General features: G+C 45.0%; 1 protein-coding gene across 4 annotated transcripts in view; it reads left to right on the top strand.

Annotated features, from left to right (window-relative positions):
- The window catches only part of LOC311039175 (partitioning defective 3 homolog), a 757,442-nt gene that overhangs the window by 377,423 nt on the left and 356,909 nt on the right, over positions 1-23,110 (top strand). For all 4 annotated transcript variants that reach the window (XR_014600133.1, XM_084048843.1, XM_084048842.1 and 1 more), the window contains exon 17: positions 15,210-15,361. Coding sequence is in view for 3 of the 4 variants with exons in the window: in XM_084048843.1 (XP_083904969.1) it covers positions 15,210-15,361 (152 nt within the window). In the remaining variant the exon portion in view is untranslated. The remainder of the gene's footprint in view (positions 1-15,209; positions 15,362-23,110) is intronic.

Below are 23,110 nucleotides of genomic sequence, written 5' to 3' on the forward strand. Positions count from 1 at the left end.
TCATTAACGTGCGGTGGAAACATCCCTGCAATGCCATTAGACTGTCATACCATGCATTGACGGTCCTTTTTTCAAGGCTTCTCTTGGCATGCATGCTCAGGTCACGACAGACACTATATAGGACGGAAAGAATGGCGCGTATACTGACTGACGCACTGCACCGGAGGGGCGTTTTTATTCTTAGTAAGGCCAGCCGCGAATGGAAACATTTGCTTAATTTATCCCATTCTTCCTTTTATTCAGCCCTTTTATTCTTCCAGTCTCCTTGGAGAAGCCTTCACTCTCCCCCCTCTCTCTCTCTCTCTCTCTCTCTCTCTCTCTCTCTCTCTCTCTCTCTCTCTCTCTCTCTCTCTCCCATCCCTCTCTCTCTTGTGTCTTGTTTAATATGAATTAGTGGATTTGCCCGGCATGCCTGTTGTCCATGTGATGTCAGAGGTTTTGCCATACTGGATTAGGTCCATACTCGGAGCACATGACGTTCCTTCACTCACACCCGCCCGCTCACATGCATGAGCCGAACATGCATGAGCGCACGCGACGTACACACATGTACACACGCACGCACACACACACACAAGTGTGTTGCGTGTATGACTGCCTAGGGTTATTGTGCATTATTCATGTCTCTGGAGTCCTAAACAAGGCAACACACACACACACACGCACACGCACACACACACACTCTCACACACTCTCACACACACACACACACACACACACACACACACACACACACACACACACACACACACACACACACACACACACACACACACACACACACACACACATACAAAATCCTGAGTGTTAATTTAACTAACTAACTTACTAACTCAACCCATTTAGACCTTTGAAAGTCTATACATTCTTTCTTACCCTTCAATCCGGGAGAGCATCTGTGTCGTTTTAGATGTTAGATGTTGCTATTTTTAAAATCGGCCACACAGACACACACACAGACAAATCAAGCAGACGTACTCTTTCAATCAGACGGTCACAGCTTGCTGCACCAGTTATTTTGGACAGTATACTGACATGCCTAAAGTAGGTTTGCCGGGTTAAAAGTGATCAAACGCACATGCTTATTCAGACACACACACACACACACACACACACACACACACACACACACACACACACACACACACACACACACACACACACACACACAGACACACACACACACACACACACACAGACACACAGACACACAGACACACACACACACACACACACACACACACACACACACACACACACACACACAGAGCATTGCAACAGGCATACAAAGATGGTTATGGAGATGCGGTTCTTCCGGGAGATACTGTACCGGGACGTGTGACTTTTTAATTAAGCTCTGGGCGCAGCGTGGCGGGGATCCTGTACTTATTGAATATGTATTGTATCTGTGGAGCCATGGATGTTCTCACCTCTAGCTCCCCCCATCTGCCCCCAGTATTATGCATGTTTCCTCGCTCATGGGAGGCCACACACACACACACACACACACACACACACACACACACACACACACACACACACACACACACACACACACACACACACACACACACAGTGACTGCATACCGAATGCCCAGCAATGCATGGTCGCCTTGCTGGTAAAGAATCCTTTTTAATTAGGCTCACAGCTGTCCTGCAGTGGCTCAGGGGTAGAGTGGCCGGTAGAGCGGCCGGACGGCGACCGCGAGGTTCCCAGTTCGATCCCGGGCTCCCCCAGAGTTAGTGTTTGAAGTGTCCTTGAGCAAGACGCTGAACTCCTAATTGCTCCCGATGAGAAGGTTGGTGCCTTGCATGGTTGCCTCCGCCATCGGTGTGTGAATGTGTGTGTGAATGGGTGAATGTAATGCACAATCTATGTAAAGCGCTTTGGATAAAATGTACCAACCGACAGAGACGATATGCTATAAATATATATTGCAACATGAATTTTGAATATAAATCTGTTTTTCAGGGAAAAATTGTGTTTTTTTTTTAATCGGCCTCAGGTCTAAATTGGTTAAATCATTTCCTTTCCATGGGTTCCAAACAGTGTTGTGGTGAAGGATGGGACCCACACGTTGGCGTGTTGTAGGGGTGTCTGGCCACAAGATGAATGGTTTGTGTGCGAGGCTGGACACTCTTCCTCAATTTTATACATTGCACACGCCGAGGAAGGGCGTCTTGCCCCGAATTGTCCGCGTGGCAATAAATAGGCAATTTGGAGTGCTGTCCTGGTCCTTCTTTATCATTATTAACTACTTTTAGGAGCCAGCACCCAGTTTTCAAGTCAGAATCATGAGCCGAGTGCATCGTATCTCATTTAGTTTGAGAGGCAGAGAAATCCCATCTCACACCAGGCGCATTAATAAAACAGCCTACTTTTTTTGCCGTGACATCCCTGGCCGTTATGTGTACGCACGCGTGTGTGTGTGTGTGTCTGTCTGTGCGTGCTTATGTATGTGTATTTGTGTACAGTGCGGTAGTGTTTGCGCGCTCATGTTTTGGCGTCTGTAGATATGGAGCTGTTTCGTCTGTGCCGAGTGTGATTATGAATTCATGGAGCTTCTTCCAGTGTTGATCCAGTTATCATGTCTCACGTGAACAGAGTACACAACGTTGCCTATAAATATTACACTCCCTGCAATTAAACTCCTGCTGAAACGTAAAGAAATCTATTTTGTTTGTCTTCCTAAACGTAGCATGTTGAAAATATGCTACGTTTTTCAACATGCTACGTTCAGCGTAGCATGTTTCTTTTCTTTTTTTTCCTCTGACCTGTGACATCACTTCCTTTCTTGGTGCCTCACTCCTCATGTCGCATTTGTCTCAAATCTAAAGCTAAACAGGAAGGCCCACGTCGGAATGATTTACAATACAACAGATAAGACTCGGTGGGAATTTCCAATGAGATGTGTGCGCTTGTGCTGAAAAGGGAATCTAGATGAATTACCGTGGAAACCCACGATGTCAGGAGCGAGACGGAGCATGGAATCATGGGAGCTCATTAAAGACGCAGCCTCTGGTTATCTTGAGATCTCTCAAAGTGATGCATAAGGAATGGCGCCTTGTCTCCAGTCTCCACCTGCCTTTTTGGTCACGGAGAATGATGAAGTGCAGAGACGCAGTACAGACCCCGTACAGAGGTACAGCCCACCTCACTTTACCGTTCCATTCCAGACCTGAGCCACTTGTCAACAAAGATGGATGCTTGTTGTTTGGCTCTCTCACTGGTGCTGTGGCGCCTTGGTACAGGTGCACTGCAAAGATGACAAGCTTAACAAGTGATTATTTCTTGCATTCAGACTTTTCAGGCTGCTTTCAAGACATTTGAGTCGCATTATTTCACTCAGCATTGACAGGTGATTTGGCTGGTTTTCAGAATTTTGTGTTGGGTCATGATAATGTGACGTGTTTTTCAAGAAACATGAAGAAAAGACAAAAATAATGTTAGTGTCTTGAAACTAGTCTTGACGTGAATCAAATGAAAATTATATATACAAAAAAAACAAGATTATCTGCCAGTGCAGTGAGATAAAAAAAATCTTGAAACAAGCCTGAAAATCTGAATCTAAACTAGCTAACCGTTTCATTGCTAACTTCTTCATCGCTATAACTTTTTAGTTTCACTGCCTCAACAATCTCGCCCACTGCGGCATGAATATTTCCCTTTAATGACTATCCCTATCTAATCCTTGACGAGGCGCCGTCAACTCTTTCTGAACCCCGATAACAAAATATTTTCAAAGTAGCATTTGTTTGGCAGCATCCAGTAACAAGACAAAACACAGAGCAGCCGCTCCGTGACTTTCTGCCAGTAGCCAGAGGAGTTGAGACCTCCTACAGTGGTACAATGAAGTGAATGATGCGGCTTTGAAGATGAGAAGCCGGAGACAGAGAATCTTGTGTGAGAGCCTCTTTCGCTACCTCTCTGATTGTTTTTCTCATCGAATTGCAACGTTCTTTTGTCACAGTCCCGTGTTTACACACGTGGGGAACAATGTCAGCTGCTACGTTGGCACTTCAAATAGATCTGCACTTATGCTTGTTTTCCTTACTGTAGCTCATTTTTACAAGTTAAGGCTCTTGCGCGCAAATGATTTTGTTTTTCAAAAGTATTTCAGAACTTTTCCAAAGAAAATCAAAAGAATGCACACAAAAAAAACCTTAAGAAATAGTGAAAATAGCTGATCTAGCTTAATGCCTGAATTGTACATTTTTATTGTAAATCTACAAGCTCGCAAGGCATTGCATCGCGTTGTGAGCTTTTGTAGATCGTCTATTTTCATTATTTATCAAATAGAGCTTAACCACTTAAACCCCGGCATCCGTACTGTGGGGGTATGACGCGTTGTGAGCTTGTCGATCTGCTATTTTCAGCGAAAGCTTTCCCCACAATAACAGAAAACAGAAGTGACTCCGCTCAATTTGAGCCAGTAGAAGCCCTAGAAGCATAATCTAGTACTTTATCATCAATTTTAGAGATTACTAAGGTAATAAAACCAAGTGTAAAGTCCGGTCAAATCCCCAATGGCTTGGTAATTGTTCTGCAGCCAGCAGAGCGTGGCAAATAGCGACACCTGCTAGGCCATTAATGAGAACTGCAGGGAATTTGGCACTTCCTTATTGGCTTCGTTTTAAAAACCGGATGGTTTGCCTCCTGGTCTCGAAAGAAAAAGTTTGGGAAGCCCTGGTATACACACCTTCTGAATCACAATGCAAATACTGGGCAGTGGAGGAGATACAAGTAAAAGTGTGTGTTTCTATGCTCTGCTCCGTGTGTCTCTCCACACTCCATGTAACAGCTTTTTAAAGTATTTTTCAGCTCATTAGCTCTCTCCACCAGATGTTTGGTTCTTAGTAGCCCTGTATATATTTTGTGTGTGTGTGTGTGTGTGTGTGTGTGTGTGTGTGTGTGTATGAGACACGTGCATGTGTGTGAAACGCATGCATGTGTGTGTGCTGCTGGCACTCATGTATGCGTGTGCGCATGTGTGTATGCTTTGCGTGTCCGTCAGAGGCGAGACAGGGCCGAGGGTGTGTGTGTGTATGAGACGCGTGCATGTGTGCGTGCTGGCACTCATGTATGCATGTGCGCATGTGTGTATGCTTTGTGTGTCCGTCAGAGGCGAGACAGGGCCGAGGGTGTGTGTGTGTGTGTGTGTATGAGACGCGTGCATGTGTGCGTGCTGGCACTCATGTATGCATGTGCGCATGTGTGTATGCTTTGTGTGTCCGTCAGAGGCGAGACAGGGCCGAGGGTGTGTGTGTGTGTGTGTGTATGAGACGCGTGCATGTGTGCGTGCTGGCACTCATGTATGCATGTGCGCATGTGTGTATGCTTTGCGTGTCCGTCAGAGGCGAGGTTGTGTATGTGTGTGTGTTTTTCGGGGGGGGGGGGGGGGGGGGGGGGTGTGGGCTGGGGTATGGATTCTGAGTTGACATCCTATTGCCTGCTGTAGACCTTTTGATCTGTCTCCTCCCTTTGAACCCAGGAGACAAGAGAGAGAGAGAGATCAGACAGACTGACAGACAGACAGGAAGATATGGAGACTGAAAAAGAGGAGTTGATAATTTAGACGCAGACTATAGCCCTGGTTTCAATTTCCTTCCATCTCCTTTCAGGGATTTTTTTTTTACTTTGTTATAATGAAACCCTTTTGGTATAAAGGAGGATGTCTTAATCCCAATGCATATACTACAACCAGGCAAAGTCTGTTCGCTTGGCTATATTGTGTTATTCCTAGTTTTACTTAACAAATCTGAACAGACGTCATGCATTGTACTTTGGACTAAAAACCTGAAGTTTCTCATCCAATTTGTTTTTAGTTTAAATAAGAAACAACAACATTCACCACATTGACAGAAGAAAATTCCCCTTGCTGTCAGTTTGGGGCCTTTCTCTGTGTCCCTACTATACACATCGTGGACAAGCACCAGCCTAGCTGCTTTGCCCGTCTATGACTACCACACCGCTCCATCAACTTCTTGATTCATATTTTAGAGATCGTCATTTAAAAAAGAAAAAGGATGTAGCCTTCACTGCTAGGAGTGGCCTCGCTGGCCTGCCACAGTGTGACTGTACAGGGTTTACTCACTGTCGTCATGGGCTGGATGCTGCTGACAACATGCCAGCTCTCATTAGAGAGAGAGAGAGAGAGAGAGAGAGAGAGAGAGAGAGAGAGAGAGAGAGAGAGAGAGAGAGAGAGAGAGGAGAGAGAGAGAGAGAGAGAGAGAGAGAGAGAGAGAGAGAGAGAGAGAGAGAGAGAGAGAGAGAGAGAGAGAGAGAGAGAGAGACCCTTCTCGTCAGAGAGAGAGAGTCCCTTCTCGTCATTGTCACAGGTGGGTACATCATTTTCTCAGGCAGCTCTGACACTTTCTGTCAAACTGCAGAGATGGGAGAGGATTGCACATACACACACACACACACACACGCCCGTAATCTGCACGTAACCCCCTCAATCTCATGAGTGTTTGGATACACACTGGCTGGTAAACAATTTCCCGCAAATTAACATATAAAGTGGAAAAAAGGGCCCATGTGGACTCGAACAAACAAACTATTCCTTCCAAAAAAAGGAGAGCGCGCGAGAGAGGGGAAAAAGAGGCCTATCCGCTGTGCAGATTTTAAGCTAACATTCCCGACAGCCACTTTAGTTGATTCCCTAATAGTCTCACAAGTAGTATCACAAGTGCTCTATTAACTGTGTGTGTGTGTGTGTGTGTGTGTGTGTGTGTGTGTGTGTGTGTGTGTGTGTGTGTGTGTGTGTGTGTGTGTGTGTGTGTGTGTGTGTGTGTGTGTGTGTGTGTGTGTGTGCGTGCACATGCGCGTGTGTTTTGCCCCATACAGCTATTAGCATAACTACCCGCAATTTATGTAAAACATCCTCTGTGGTTCACGTGCATGCACACACACACACACACACACACACACACACACACCTCCATGGAGCACTTGTCCATTGAGGTCGTAGGTCGAATCGGCGGTGCTGACCAGTGCCATTTCACAAAACACACACATTTAAACACCCCCCCCCCCCACACACACACACACACACACACACACACACACACACATACACTCACAGACACACTCATTAGCGTCTAACTCTTCCTTAAATGCTAATTGCCCCCCCCCCCCCCCCCCCTTTCGCTTGATGAATATTAAAACCAGCATCTCAGTGATAAGGCGCTGCATAGCCTAGCGTGTCATACATGCTAACATTTACATGCTTATCACGTGTGTGTGTGTGTGTGTATGAATGATGACCATCTCCTGTGGTGTGGCTTGTGTGTGCTCTGGTCTTGACCTAACTCCTTAACCCACTGTGAACCAGATCAGACCCCCTGCCGGGGCCTCGTTGTGACAGGGAGTATAGAAGAAACAGCAGGAGTGATACCAAAATAAACACACGCAGACACAGCCAATGCACCCCCCCTGCACACGCCCATACCATGGACCTTATTCTCATGGCGTCCATTTCGCTCTTACATTATGACTAGCCTCGTTCCCAGCCTTTACTCACCTCCGACTCCGAGGAGAAAAAAGCCTGGTCACCACCTAATGCAGAGAGTGTCTAGTGGGGCAGGGCTTACGTCGTATGTATTTCCCCCGCAAACTATCTTTTTACTACCAATCACAACACTCGTTTCATTTACGGAGAATGTAAAACACATTTGTAAAGCCTCAATGTATCATTTCCTGGGGCGGTACTAAGCGCCAAATTCCAGTACTTCGGTTTAGACACTCAGCTAGCCGGCTTGGTCTAGCCCAGTGTGCTTTAATATTATGATGTGATATGGTGTGCTAGCAAAATGGATGTCTCTTCACTCTCTTCACTCTGTTGCTTGCACTCACCAGAAGCGAGGTGAGAGTCTGTGTGGACACAAACTCAATTAAAGCGCCCCCAAAAACACAACAACTGGGGGAGAGAATAAACCCTGACAAAAGGACCCACCAGACAAAGACGTCTGTATTGATCTCCTGACTCTCTAACTCTCCCGTTCTGTCTCTCTCTCTTTCTGCGCCGTCGACTTACAAAATTGTTGCAAGTCACGGCTGCAGAGACGCTGCTCCTGTGCTGTCTGAGGGCGGTGGAGGCATTTTGTGCTTTCCTCCAAAATGTTTCCACTTATGGGGAAACATTTTGTGGGCTGCAACCGCACCCTTAAAATGGTAAATGGTCATTCTGTCAACTCCGGTTGGGCAGTTGACATGTTGGTAAGATTTTGGTAGCACACAGATTTCAGGTTACATGTGGTTATAAAGTCCCCAGCCACGATTGCAATGGCCTCAGGGTGTGATTTTTGCCTGCCCACTAATGGCCCCCATACAGTTTGTCCAGTGTCGCTGTGACATTAGCTTGCGGCGGTACAGTAGGTATGTAGACAGCTGTTAGCGACATGGGGAATTCCCTTGGGAGATAGATTGGACATGTGCACCCTATTGTTAGTCCAACACCGGCCAACAGGGCTGAGCGTCCGACGGCCCTTATACTGTACACTGCCTGTTCAAGGCGGAAATGTGGCCCCATCCTGCCGCCTCGCTGTTTTTTTTTTTTTGTATAAGCTAAAATGACAAAGAATTGCAGCATTGACGTGAGCCGGGTGGCTGTGTGCAGCCCACAGCCAGCATGGCGGTACAGGGGTGTGAAGTCTATGGTCCCCCCCTCCACTTTCTGCCTTGAACCTCTCGTTGCTTGTATTTTTCTCTTTTTACCCTTTTTCTCCCCAATTTAGTCATTATGCTAATTCATTCCTTCCCACACACATTTCTGCGTTGTCACTGCTGTTGCATCCTACTGACTCACATACCAGTGAGGAGCCCCCACCGGGAGGACGTAGAGCCTTTGTCCTACTCCTCCCGCCCAACACTCCCTGCTGACAGGTGCCGCCCCCAGCCCGTAGGAATGCGTGCAGTGACCATTATCGCCCTCCCCCACCCAGCTTCCCTCCCTTGAACACGGGCCAATTGGGTTCTATATAGATAGACGCTCGTCAAAGCCGGATGCACCACCGGTGGTCAGTGGATTCAAACCTGCAACCTCCACGTGGTGGGCAGGCACCCTCCAACGTATTGTGTAATGTAAAGCAACATGTTGGTCCTCTCTCTCTTTCACACACACACACGCACACGCACACGCACACACACACACACACACACACACACACACACACACACACACACACACACACACACACACACACACACACACACACGAGAGAATATGGGCCAGAGACGTGAGTCACTTACAGTGGCAACAAGCGATTTAAATAAGCTACCCAAAATGAATAGGCCTAATCTATACATAAACAACACGTAAATCCTTTTTGTCTGTAAACAAAATGTGTAGGCTATCATTGTAAGTAACGGCTATAAAGTCTACCGACAACTACCATCTGTGTGTAAGTGTTTAAGTGTGTGTGAGAGAGAGAGAGAGAGAGAGGGAGAGAGAGAGAGGGAAAAGAACAAGCGAGCGAGAGAAAGGAAGATAGTGAAATGACGTGATGAGTTATGAAGTGAGTTTTGTAGCATTGCAGCATAATGATCTTTTTGACAGCAACCGAGTTGTTATCAAATGCGTGTCATATTTGAAAAACAAGTAGTTTATGTCGATCTGCGAAGGAAAATGCTTCAGCACCGCGTAGCCTCTGTGACTCTTCTGTGACTGCGCTCTGCTACGTTGTCCATAGTGACAGCATGTTCTGTAATACATGCGTAGGCTATACAGCTGTAAATGTATAGAATCTACCGATCGCTGCTGTCAAAATGCTGTTTTGTAACATGTCACACGCCTCTTGATTCCACAACGTCGGCATGCAGTGTACCAGCTCAGACGGGGGAGACTTTACTGCTGCTCTGTTAGGTTCTATGTGGCAAAGCCAGGATTAACCCTTTCAATCCGGGAACGCATACTGTGTCATTTTAGATCTTTTCTTTTTTTGTTGCTATAACCATTATTTTAGACTTTTCGCTATTCAAAAATAGCAGACCTACAAGCTCATAGCGCGGCACCGAGTGCCGCGCTACGAGCTTGTAGATCTGCTATTTATTTATTTTAAATTGTGAAACTGCAAATCTTTGAATATATATGTTTTTTAAAGCGAACATTTTTAACTCAAATCTTTGCTTCTGGCTGATTCTACAAATGTCTTCTGAATCCTATATATATATATATTTTTTTTTAAACTTGTGTTGCCATAATATCAGTGGTTCTCAAACTTTTTTCATGTCAAGGACCCCCAAATGTACCATATGTATCCGCAGACCCCTTCTCAAAATATTCTGTTCCAGGAACCCCGACCAGAAGCGAAGATTTGAGTTGAAAAAAAAAAAAAAAAAAAAAAAAAAAAATATATATATATATATATATATATATATATATATATATATATTCAAAGATGTGCACACATTTTCACTATTTATTTTCAAAAATAGCAGCTCATAGTGTGGCACTCTGTCCCGCGCTATGAGCTTGTATATCTGCTATTTTTGTATAGCCAAAGACATCTAAAGTGACACAGATGCGTTCCTGGATTGAATGGGTTAATGGTGTCTCTCTTTGTCTTTGCCAATAACGCGCAATCTCTGCGTAAAAAGTGTCTCGAGAGACTAATGTGTGAAGGGTTGACAGCAGCTCCATGGGCTCTCAGCTCCAGCAAAAGCATCAAGGCAGTCAAGCTGAATATGTTTGGAGGCTGATCAGTCCACCCTCCATCCAGCCCTATTCTCAAACCATCAGAAGGGCCTCATGTACTGTGTGCCCAGAAGGAAATACATCAGGGGTCTTCAATGTTTTTCAGGCCCCTTAGCTGAGAGAGAGATGAAGCAGGGACCCCTACTACATATTGGATTCATGTTAAATGTGTGTTTTCAGACATTTAAACCCTCAATACTTTGTAAACTTGACCTTTGGCTCTGTGCTTGGTCTGTTTTTTTCCCCCTCTACACTGAACCTCCTTCACCGACGCGCTGTGAGCTTGTAGATCTACTATTTTCGGCTAATGTTCCCCCCAGAATAGGGATACGAGGGTTCAAGTGGTTTAAAAAATTAAATAAAAAAATCAAGCCCCTATCACACAAAGATTTGGCAGCCCCCCAGCAGTATTTCTAAGGACCCCCACCTGTTGAAAACCCCTGTCAAACATCATATTAGTATGTCGTAAGAGCAAAATGGCCATCGTGTGAATTTGGTCAACCGTAGGAGCACCTTGCCGGCCATCAGTACGACACTACCCCTCTTAACGCACAGAAAGACCTCCGCTATGCGCTGGCCGGTCAAAACTTGAGCTGCACTTTGAAGATCCCTCTGGTGTCATGGTTGGTGAGGGATAGAGAGGGGACTGGAGAAAAGATGCTTTAGTGGGGAAAGGAAATGAATCGGGAGAGAGGAAGAGAAGCCTAAACCATCACGTGAACCATGGAGGGCTTTTAGCACGCATCACTTAGCAACACTGCCAACGAGCAGTTTCACACATTTAACTTCCTGTTAACCCCTTCAATACGGGAACGCATCTGTGTCATTTTAAATGTCTTCTGGCTATTCAAAAATAGCAGAATTGCAAGCTCGTAGCTTGTGGATCTGCTATTTTTGAAAATGTGTGAAAATGTGTCCAAATCTTTGAATATATATATATTTTTAAGCAAACATTTGTCAACTATTTTGTTCCAGGGACCTCCAGCAGCAAAGATTCGCTTAAAAATATATATATTCAAAGATTTGGACACATTTTGTATGAGCTTGTATATCTGCTATTTTTGAACAGCCAAAGAAATCTAAAATGACAGAGATGCGTTCCGGGATCGAATGGGTTATGGAGACAGAGAGAGGGAGAGAGTAGATGTGAAGTTGAGGCTGTGGATATGCCTGTGAGCAATCCTCAACACTAGTTAATTTTGGATGAGGGGAAGGAAAAAAGCATCTGCTCAGAATAGTGGAAATGGCTTTTAAACACCGCTTAAAGAATGAGTGATGAGGCGACGTTCTATCCGAACGGATGGGGCTGCACTATCAGAAATGGAAGGCCATGGGCACATCATCGTGCAAAAGAAAAGACTTTCAAGACTCTGTGCCACTTTTATGAAAATTATATACCTTCTCGGTCCTATTTCACATCACAAACGACCCAGTTATACGTCTTTTCTACCGGCGTTTGGCGGTTCATTGGGAAATGAACAGCGAGTAAAGAGCGGCAAAGCACGACATTGACCTTATCGCCAATTACTGGACTGTGGCAGGCTGAGATGCCCAGGTTAAATTGGCCTGAAGATTACACCCCTCTCGTCAGGCTAATTACCATGGGCTTCAGCCTCGTTGTTGCTAAGGGAGACACATGGCCGGTACTCGGTAGCTTTATAAAACCCTTGTGAATGTGGCCAGTTCTTTGCAGGTATTTTACAAGAATGTCTTAGAGATGTATTATATGACACGGTATGGTTTCTATGACTCATATGGCTCGCTCGTACACACACACGCGCACGCACGCACGCACGCACGCACGCGAACACTCATCACTTGTCATTCACATCCAATTCACTCCATATACCAGTGTGACAAGAATCTTTTCCAACCGAGTCGTTGGCCACTTCCTCTGTCTGCCTGTCTGTCTGTCTGTCTCTCTGTCTGTATTCAGTTGGCTGCAGCAGTGTTTTCAAACGTCATGTGCCCATGCCCATGGCGCGCCAATGGGCAAGTCGAAAATAGTAGATCTTTTTTTTTTTTCTCTATAATTTTTATCCCGTGATTTTTGTAACCCATTTTTTTTCACCCGGTGCCAATTTCCTAAGTGATCCTGGGCGCTACACCAGCCCTACACCAGCGCTACACCAGTCCCCCACAGCCTGGGAGGCCAGGGCCGAGCTCATGCTTCCTTCAGTGCATGAGAGCCAACTGACCTTCTTGTCACCTGACAGGGGGGAGTTTCCCTGGTTGGACGTAGCGCGTGGAAGGAACACGTTAGGCGCCCCGGCTGTCATGGGGGAGGCGGTATAGTGACCAGGATTACTACATGTTTTTGTGAGGGTATTAACTACCCTAGGAGACACGGGGAGAACATGCAAACTCCACACAGAGTAGGCCCTTTCGCCAACCCCACCCTGGGTATGGGCGCTGATGACGCGGAGGAGAAGACACGCCCCCAGTGCCCACAGCGTCCCTGGCGGGAATCGAACCCAGGACCTTCTAGCTGTGAGGCGACAGCGCTACCGACTGCGCCACCGTGCCCCTCGAAAATAGTAGATCTGCAAGCATTTCAAATTTTAAATTTCACCTGTAATAACATGCCCAAAATACACACACACTAAAACGACCGATCTACAATTTGAGTAAACGTACTTTCAGTATTTAAAAGTAACTTAAGTGAGTTAAAATATTTAAAAGATGTTTCTGCCAATATAAAGTTATTTTAAAGCAGTCTTAGGCTAATAATAGCTTAATGAAATTAACTCATGAGAGGCACCACTCTCTTCACACTCGGTGTGATTTTTTTTCTTTCACGCTCTTCCGATGATGAGAGCAGAAAAGCAAGGGGTGATGAATGAATGAATACTACATTGTGCGCTGTCATTCCTCCTCTCTCCCTCTCTCCCTCCTGCCCCCCTCCCTCGCATGTCGGGCGGAGTCCGTCTCGCGGGACATATTTTGATCATAGTTGGGACAGTCAGGTGCTGTTAACAGGAGAGCGACAGCCTGCCATTGACAAACAGAATTGTTTTTTTTGTTGTTGTTGTTTTTTTGGGGCGGGGGGGGGGGCTTAAGTGGGGTCCGTGACCCAAATAAGTGCAGTGAATCGGGAGCTGACTGTGTTACAAGTGGCATTCTGAGTTGTCGGAATTGACTGGATTTCAAGAACTCACAAGGAGACATAAAAAGGTTTTACCCTCCGCCTCCTGTGTGTGGGCTAAAACGCAACGGTCCAACGATTCTACACAGCACCAGCGTTGCCATGTCTGCTTTGGGCTTGTTTTTCTGTAAAGCCGCTTGTAAATATTGGTTGCAGGTTGTGTTTTTTTGGGCTTGTTTCTAAAGTGTAGTTGCTTACTTGGACTTGTTTCCTAATGTCGTTTAAACCAGTGGTTCTCAAACATCTTCATGTCAAGGACCCTCAAGTTAATAGGCTAATAGGCCATCTAAACATATTTTGTGCCAGGGTCCCCCGTACCAGATATGTGTTGTTTTGTCAAGATTTTATTTTGAAAATAGCAGATTTACAAGCAAGAGTTCACATCATTTTGCTGCTCTGAAAAGTAACTGTTTTGGACATATGAGGTTTCCACCCGACGGAGACGATATACTTAACCTTAAGTGGACATGTTCATTAACACATGTGCCCCCCCCCCCCCTCCCCCCCTCCACACACACACACACACACACACACGCGCACGTACTAGGGCCTGTAGAGGATGTGCGTCCGCATTTCTCAGAGCTCATCAGAAAGCTAGACTCCACCACCCTTCTGTCTTTTGCTGGAAGTGGAAGATTTTTCTCCTTAATTGCAAACGGTTGGTCATTATGCAAATAGAGGTGTTCACCTCTCACAGCCTCCTCTCCGTCTCTCTCCCCCGCCACCAATATTTTCAATTAAGATCCAGACAGCGATAGACGCTGAGGTGGGCCGGGGCGCTGGCCGATACTTCGGACAGACGGGGGGGGATATTGAGTGGTCCGTGACCCCGGCACCCGGCACACACACTCAGCACCACCACCCTCCCTCTCCGTCCTCCCCCCTCCTCATTCTTACCCTCTCCTGAACCCCGTGAAGGAGGGGGGTACTAGATGTCCTTGATTACAATATTCACCACTGATTGACTGTGTGCGTGTGCATGTGTGTGTGTGTGTGTGTGTGTGTGTGTGTGTGTGCGTGTGTGTGCGTGTGTGCGCGCGTGTGTGCATTTGTGTTCGTGTTCGAGGTGGGCAGGTGGTGTGTATTACATATATGATAATAAAACACTGTGCTAAAGCTGATGGTAGGCTTAGGATGCCATTATGAATATAATATAATGATTTTTTTATCAACCATGTGTTCTTTGTTTGGTCATTCACACGTGGGAAATGTAAACCCTGGGGGTCCCGACCCACAGGTTGATAACCACTGTCCTAAAATACCCATTGTACACATATTGTCCTAACTCTCTCTCTCTCTCTCTCTCTCTCTCTCTCTCTCTCTCTCTCTCTCTCTCTCTCTCTCTCTCCCTCTCCCCCCCCCCTCCCTAGTTCCCTCAGTCCGGACACAGAGGACCCAGACGGGTCGTTCCAGCGCGAGGGTTTCGGCCGTCAGAGCATGTCAGAGAAACGCACCAAGCAGTTTGGAGACGCTGCTCAACTAGACATCATCAAGACACGCAAGTCCAAGAGCATGGACCTAGGTACGTACAGTAGGTGCGGCACAATGCATGCAAGTATGAAAGAGAGGTCAAATACAAAGCTTTGTGACCTTTTGGAACCGTACGTGTTCCTGCAAAGACTCTACTGGACTACTAGTTCATGTTAACGTGTGACATTATCAAACATCAAACGTTTTATATTTCTGAAAAGTAAATGCATGTATTTGATTCAGTCTGACCAGAACCAGGGATAAAACATACAGTATCTAACTCACCAGCAATTACAATGAATGACCAGTGAGGGGGGATGAAAAGCAGATAGCCATGGATCCCCCCCCCCAGGAAATCGAACCCTGCCCACGCCACATGCTGCTTTACTGTGAATAATGAGCTTGATCTCACTAGAAGACAGCCCGTGGTTTAATGTACGGGCCGGAGTTTCGCAAGTTAAAGGGGACACCGAAACGGGTCGTAGCCCCGGGCACCACAAAGGCCCTGCGCAGCAAAAAATAGCCTGTCTACAAGCTCTCAATGTGTCACAGACATTGAGAGCATGCAGACAGCCTATTTTTGGTTATTATTTTGAGACTAGAGCATTTGAAGTGGTCTAGCAATTTGTTCAGAAGCATCTTCCATAAAATCGTAATCGTCTCGGATATTTCATTATAAAAGCAAAGGCCTCGATCTGTGATTTCTTCTCCTGGTTGGCAGTATGTAGAACTGTAGGAACAATATTACTAAAACAAGATATGACGGAGTCATATTATACCAGGTTGCTTATTTCTCTCACTAAACATGGCAACGTTTTTTAGATCCCATACTCTGAGAGGACATTGAGCAGCAGCGCCAATTACCATAGAGTTACATACAGTGGCCGAACACAGTATTGTGGGTCGTCTTTAGATCCCATATTCTGAGAGTACATTGAGCCCTCATTGGCTAAAAAAAACTGCCAATGAGGAAAAAGTCAAGCAAAAGTCACTACTAGCTAGAGTGTATCTATAGACCAGGTCTGCAACCTGGTAAAATGAATTCTAGGAATATAGAGGGGGACTCCTTTCACACTTGTTTCACAAATCACACATTGAGACATTGGTCATGCAAACATTTCCAGTGGTGAGATTTTATTTTTGCTTTAATCCGTGGACACACACCCCCTTCTTCTCACACATGCATAGCCCACACGCAGGCTTGCATCCAGGGGTAGAGAGGATGGTGAGCGAGGAGAGCCCAGAGCTCTCTTTCAGCAGGGGGTGGGGGCGGAGCAGACGCTGCTCCTTGCGGATCACTGGCTAATCATAACGGATCACAGCCAACCTCTAATCCTCCAGGAGCCCAGAGCTCTCTCTCTCTCTCCTGGTACACACATAGCCATGCCCTCTGCCAGGCCACACAAACTTCTACAAAGTCAAAACGAGTGCCACCATAACTTTTTTTCAGTGGTCACTACTCACTACCAAAGTGCTGCTAAAGGGGGGGAAACCGATAGTTAGATTAGGTTAGATAGATTTCATTTACCGACTTACTGGCTCAATAGAATCTTAGCCATTATCTGGCAATTAACCCATTAAAACCGGAAAGCATCCGTGTCAATTTCGATTTTTAGCGTTGGCTAAAAACAAAAAGTAGCAGAAAGAAATAGCAGATATACAAGCTCACAGCGCGTCACTTCGTGCCGCGCTGCGAGCTTGTACATCTGCTATTTTTAAAAATCTTGAAAGTATGAGAACTGCTGATTTAGAAGGCATACTGTATGTAGAATCGGTCTCAGGCCTTAATGGGTTAAAACTAAATGCACATAATTGCATGGAGGAAGTGAGCAGAATATGAGAGGATGTGGTAAGAGCCCCATGATTGAGTTGTCGCCATTGTAAATGCACACTTTATCAAGGCATTCAATCAGAAATGCTTCTTAATTGTGCCAAAGTGGCGTCAGCATCTCCTCCTAAATGTGATTAGTTGGGGGGGGGGGGGAACACTGCTGTTTACAAAAAGCAAATGTTAATTTTTTTGTTTTTTTGTTTTTTGTTTATCAAGGCAATTCTTCACTATGCGATAACCATGTCCTGATGTTACAGCTATTAGAGGAAAATGGTGGTTTAATCGATGTTGTCACTAATCTCATTGTGCTACATGATAGTTATCCGTGGTGTTGTTCAGTGCATTAGTTTTGTTTCAAATCACCTTCCCCTCCTACTGCTCACAGTATCCCTCTGAGTTTGATAGATGTGTTACTGGCAGACATCCTTACAAACACAATACATGTCTATATTTGTAGAAATATAAAAATGACTTCATTGTTTTACCTAGTGCTAACTTTGATAGCTGACATTGGGGAGTTCCTAGCACACATTCAGCATCGAGTGCCAAGCAAGTACCACCATTAAGTAGAAAAAGAAATCAAGGTACGGTGAACACCCAGGATTCCAGCTTGAGCCGTGTGCTTGATTATAGCAGACTGTTGGACATTCAGGTCCATCTGACAGTCAGTTGTATTTGAACACTCCACGGTCTATCACAGTAAGGACGGGTGACCATGCCTTTGCTGAGCTGGCACCGAAGTTGTGGAACAAAGTCCCTTTGAGGATCAAAGCTGCCCCCACCATAGGGACTTTTAAAAACATGCTGAAGACCAACCTTTTCACCGTAGAGGACTCCTAGGTTCACTTGTTGTTTTGTGTTTTGTGGTTGTGTGTGTGTTTAGCCTCTACTTCCTCCTGTTGTGACTGACTGACATTGGTGGAAAAAGTACTCAAATGTTTACTCAAAGTAGCAATACCACAATATAAAAATACTCTGTTACAAGTAAAAGGCCTGTGTTCAAAACTGTTACTTGAGTAAAAGTACAAAAGTATTGGCATCAAAATATGCTTAAAGTACCAAAAGTAAAAGTACTAAAATGTTTGAAAATAGCAGATCTACAAGCTCACACATGCGATGCGTTGTGAGCTTGTAGATAGGCTATTTTCAAATAGCCTAGGTATAAAATAGGGCTAAAGTGGTTAATGTATGTTTTATAATGTAATCATTTATATCTGCAAAGTAACTAGAACTAAAGTTTTCAAATAATTGCAGAGGAGTAAAAGTGCAATATTTCTCTGAGATGTAGTGGAGTAGAAGTAAAAGTATTGAAAATTGTAAATACTCCAGTAGTGCTTAGTTACTTTACACCATGGCTGACTGACTTGTGTGACTGAGTTCTTGTTGTACTAGTCTAGTCTTCTTTGTCTTGCCCTACATTTTTCTCTTTATTTCCTCTTTCTTTGGACTACGCCCGGGCCAGTGTAATAACGCACTCCAAATCCCAAACCTATGAACCTATCTAACTAGTTAGCCAGAGCGTATCTGCATTTCATCTACTGCAGTCATTCAAGCTCTTTGATCACTACCTCGCTCAACCCTTTGCATGTCGCCGAACAGGTCGTGTTTTCCAACGGAAGCGGCAGGTTTCATTCTCTCCCTCGCCACTTTTTCTCTGTCCTTTTAATCTCATTTCAGGTGCTCAGTCTCCCCCAAATCAGATCAGCACGTGGGTTTCATGACTTTGAATCCCATCGCTGTTGAAATATGCTAAACTGCCCCAGACACCCCCGCGGTTCAATCCCATTTAGATGGGGAACTAGATTGAGTGAAGGGATGAAAGGGGAGAGGGAGAATGGGACATGCAGCAACATGGCTGGGACTAATATAGTGTATAGTAGTAACACATTGTAGCCGCTTCCCCTTGAGAGACATGAGAGACATGGCCATGGAGTCTAATATCGCTACCATTTACATCGCTGTTCTAAAGCTGTTTTAACATTTTGTCCATCTCTCTTAATCGCTCTTTCTGCTTTGCATGTGCTTGGAGACGTGGAATAAAGGGCGCTAACGTCTTCTGTTCTGTGACAAACGTATTTTCGTCGGAAATAGCCGATCTACAAGCTCACTATGCATTGCGTTGCGTTGTGTCGTCAAGTAATTTTTTCCAGTTACCAGTAGTACATATCGTCGGTGTCCAGCCGGGACCAGCTAACTCCATTTTCATCTTTTTTTTTTTTTTTTCATAAATCGACGCTATTGAACACCCTTCACATCTGTGTAAAAAATCTAAACATTTGAACCAATGAAAAGTATTAAAAAGCGCCTCAGACGAAAACTCCCAACTCCATTGGATCCTCAAACTGTCCGTCAAAAACAAACAACTCCCCCCTCTCCTCTACAGTGTGCTACAGCACAGCATTAGCAGTGCGCAGTGAACGAGGAGGAACAACACGTAAACAGACTCCCCGAGTCCCCGTAGTCTGTTAAAACTATGCAGTGTACCTGTTTATCAAACAGCACTGACGCTGTTATGAAAACAAGTAATTATATTTCTAAAATCTATGAAGTGTTTAATGAGGAGAGCATTGTGATAAGAAGAAAGACGTTCATAGCATTTCTGTCGCGCTAGTGTTCTACTACCTCTTAGCAGAAGTTATTGTAATATTTAAAGTCCTGTTTATTGTTGTAGGCCTATATAATAAGTGTCATGAAGCATCAGGGCATTAATTCACACGTTGTTGTGATGCATTGTGAGCTTGGAGATCCATTGTTAGCTTTTGGGAATCTGTACCCTTTTGAAACCTCTCTCAGCAGCGAGTGGAGCTACTGTTGTTTGGACACCTAACTCCATTTCAGCTTGATTTCTGCTCGTCTGAAACTTCTAACTCCACTTGCGCTGGGTAAAGTGTTGATTTACCCGCGATTTGGGTAAAGTGTTGATAATATAATGACCCATGCAAGTATCTCACAATATATACAGTCACTATACCAACTTTGACGAGGTAGTAGGCTATTGCTTTGTTTTAAAAATATAAGGTTTTCTTCATTTTCTGAAAAACGTATATCTTGTTTTTTCGTTTCCTGAACAATGAGCGTTTTGGAGTTAGCAGTTTCGGGCTGGACAGCAGAGATATATATACTGATATTCCTCTCCTCCTACAGTAGGCCTCTTCCCATGTTCCTTCTCCCTGCTTGTACAGTTACACACACACACACACGCACGCGCGCGCGTGTGCACGCATGCGCTGCCTGTGTCTTTATCTCTTTTTCTCTCTTTCACTCAATCGCAATGTATAAGTTATGACAGGGGTGTGCGTCCTGCACAATCGGGTCTCACAGGCTACAGATAGCCCGCGGGCCGCCTATTGGGGATCCACAGCTTAGAGAGGGAGTATCAGGGTGTTGTATGGCGACTTGGCAGCTGATCTGGGAACCTGTGCCATTGTGCTTGTTCTACAGTTAACGTGGAGGGAAGAAAGCATTCATTATTCTGGCTAGAGTGCTATTTGAAACAGAGAGTTGCTCACAAGTCTCTCAGCCTGTTGAGCTATTAGCTGTAATTGAAGCCCCTTGCACAAGGGCTATAACATAAAAAAGGGACGAACACTTAAAACAAACCTACGTGACCTCTTGCACACCAACTCTGAAATTGCTGTCTGACGAGTTCAAGTTTTTTTTATGCGTTAAGAACTGAGTTGACCAATAATAATATTGCATCGGACTCTGACCTTAATCTGTCTCGTGGTGATTTTGGGCTCTGTTTACAACCCGTATCGGTGCATTCCACGGTTCATGTATTTTGTCATTTACATGCTTGCACATGAAACGAAAATCGTACTCCGGACCAGCAGTGTACAATGAAATAACTATCAATGAATACAAAATAAGCATATAAGCAATAAGTAAATTCTAAAGTGCAGTGGAATTAAAACTGAGCAGCATATTAAAAACAGTAGCATCCACCTTTATCAACACGAGATAACATGGCATCATGACATTCTGTATAACAGCACAACAAGGCAGAACAACGAAAGGGCATTTATTGGCGCATAGAGTTCATCAGTCTAACTTTCCTTTCACTTTAAAGTGAGATAAGTAGAGCAGGGGTTTTCAACCAGTGGTCCGGGGACCACCAGTGGTCCTTGAGGGGGTTCCAGGGGGTCCCCAGCCAAATTAATAGTTAGCAACCAAATTGACCCTTATATGTCTGTAACTCTGAGAGTGTACACTCTCAGAGTTAAATGAACACTGATGATGGTGATACAGTGTAGATTGGGGACCCCCAAGAAATCAAAATGGTTTAGTCCCTGGCATATCTTATAAATGGGGGTCCCTGGGCTAATACTTGTCAATTTGGGGGTCCTTGACGCGAAAAAGGTTGAAAACCACTGAAGTAGAGCACTGCGTCATAAGAGGGAATGATGTTTTTTTATTTCTTCCAAACAGCGTTGGGCTCATGGGACGCTAACAGGCACACTGTCAACAGCATGTTTTGAAATATCCTGCTAGGGCACAGCCAGTGATGCAGCTCAGAAAACACACTCTCGTGTAAACAATCCTAATGTGCACAACAACTGTATTAGATTAATGTTGAAACAATGTGTGCGTGTCACGGGTCCCGGTAGCTCGAACGGAAAAAGGGCGAAACAAGAACAGATGTCCTTGGATTGATGCAGCGTTAAATGAGAGCAGGCTCGCATGCAGCGTATCCAAGTGTTCAACTTGATCGCTCAGCTCGTCATGAAGCGTTCTGAAAGCAAGCTGACCGCTTTGTATCGTCATCTTGATAAAATAATGGCCTACAGTATGTCCGTTTTTTAGGAAAATTATATTTTTGCCTAAATCAGCTCTTCTCTGACGCTGGCCACCTCTGGTAAAATGGCCTACAGTATATCTTTATTGAAAAAGGATCATGCTGTTCCTGCCCCAGTAGTATAATGGCCTATCTTAAGAGTGTGACCAAGGCTATTTTATGGCCAAAGTCACAAAGGCAATGTGACTTGGGCAAAGAAATGTCTAAACACAAATTGGCCTAAGTCATATAATCAACTATAATTAACTTTTTGGGTGAAATTATTAAGACATATCATTTAGTTTTGGTTCTGTTTTCTTAAAAAAAATTAAAAATGACATAGGGCATTATTTAGCAAGGTGACGATAATGCTTTGTTGCACGTGGTGTCACGTACCAAAAATAGCAAATCTATGAGCTTGTAGATCAGCTATTTTTGGTCTGCACCGTCCAGCACGCAGCCAAGTATAGATTCCGGCTTAATGATGACAGCGTGCCTTGGGACGTGACGTTCGCCAATAAGTCTGGCTGACGCCGATCCCTCAGCGACACATGTTGGGCACATGGAGGACGTCCTCTGTCGGGCTAATGATCCAGGCATTGGCATAGATAGACAGACATAGTGAGCCCGGGTCGACCCTCACCTCCGCCTTCAGGGACACCTGGACACGGCCTCCCAGCCACCTCGGGGAGACTATTTTTAGCTTAATTACCCTTTTAACGCCCTGCTTAAGGCACCCGGCGGTCTGAATAAATTATGTGTAATGGAACCCCCTGTCTGTACACAGATCTTTACATGCAAACGGGCCCAGTGGTGAATAATGGCTGAGGGAGCACGGTTTCAGCGGCTCTAATTATACTATGGGCTCCTGGACCCGTAATAACCACCGCTGATTTATTCATGGAGTTTGCCATACCTCCCCCCCTTTTAACGTTTAATGGCAATCGCTCTTCTCCAATTAGCCTGTCCTATAGTTGCCTTTCTGGCCTCTTGTCTTTGTGAGGAAACATATTGGGGCTTTTTTCTTTTTTCCTCCTCTTTTTGTATTGTTTTTTCAGGGTTTTTTTCAGCCCTAATAAAATTCCTGTTGCATTCCCGAACTCTCTCCCTCCCCGCCCCCCACCCCCCCTGTCCAATTTATGCGTTTTAATTTTTAGCGTGTATGATTTTCATTTCTCCTCCAGACGTGTGAGGAG

This window comes from Gymnoscopelus microlampas (genome assembly GCF_963454915.1).
Source record: "Gymnoscopelus microlampas genome assembly, chromosome: 22".
Lineage (NCBI taxonomy): Eukaryota > Metazoa > Chordata > Actinopteri > Myctophiformes > Myctophidae > Gymnoscopelus > Gymnoscopelus microlampas.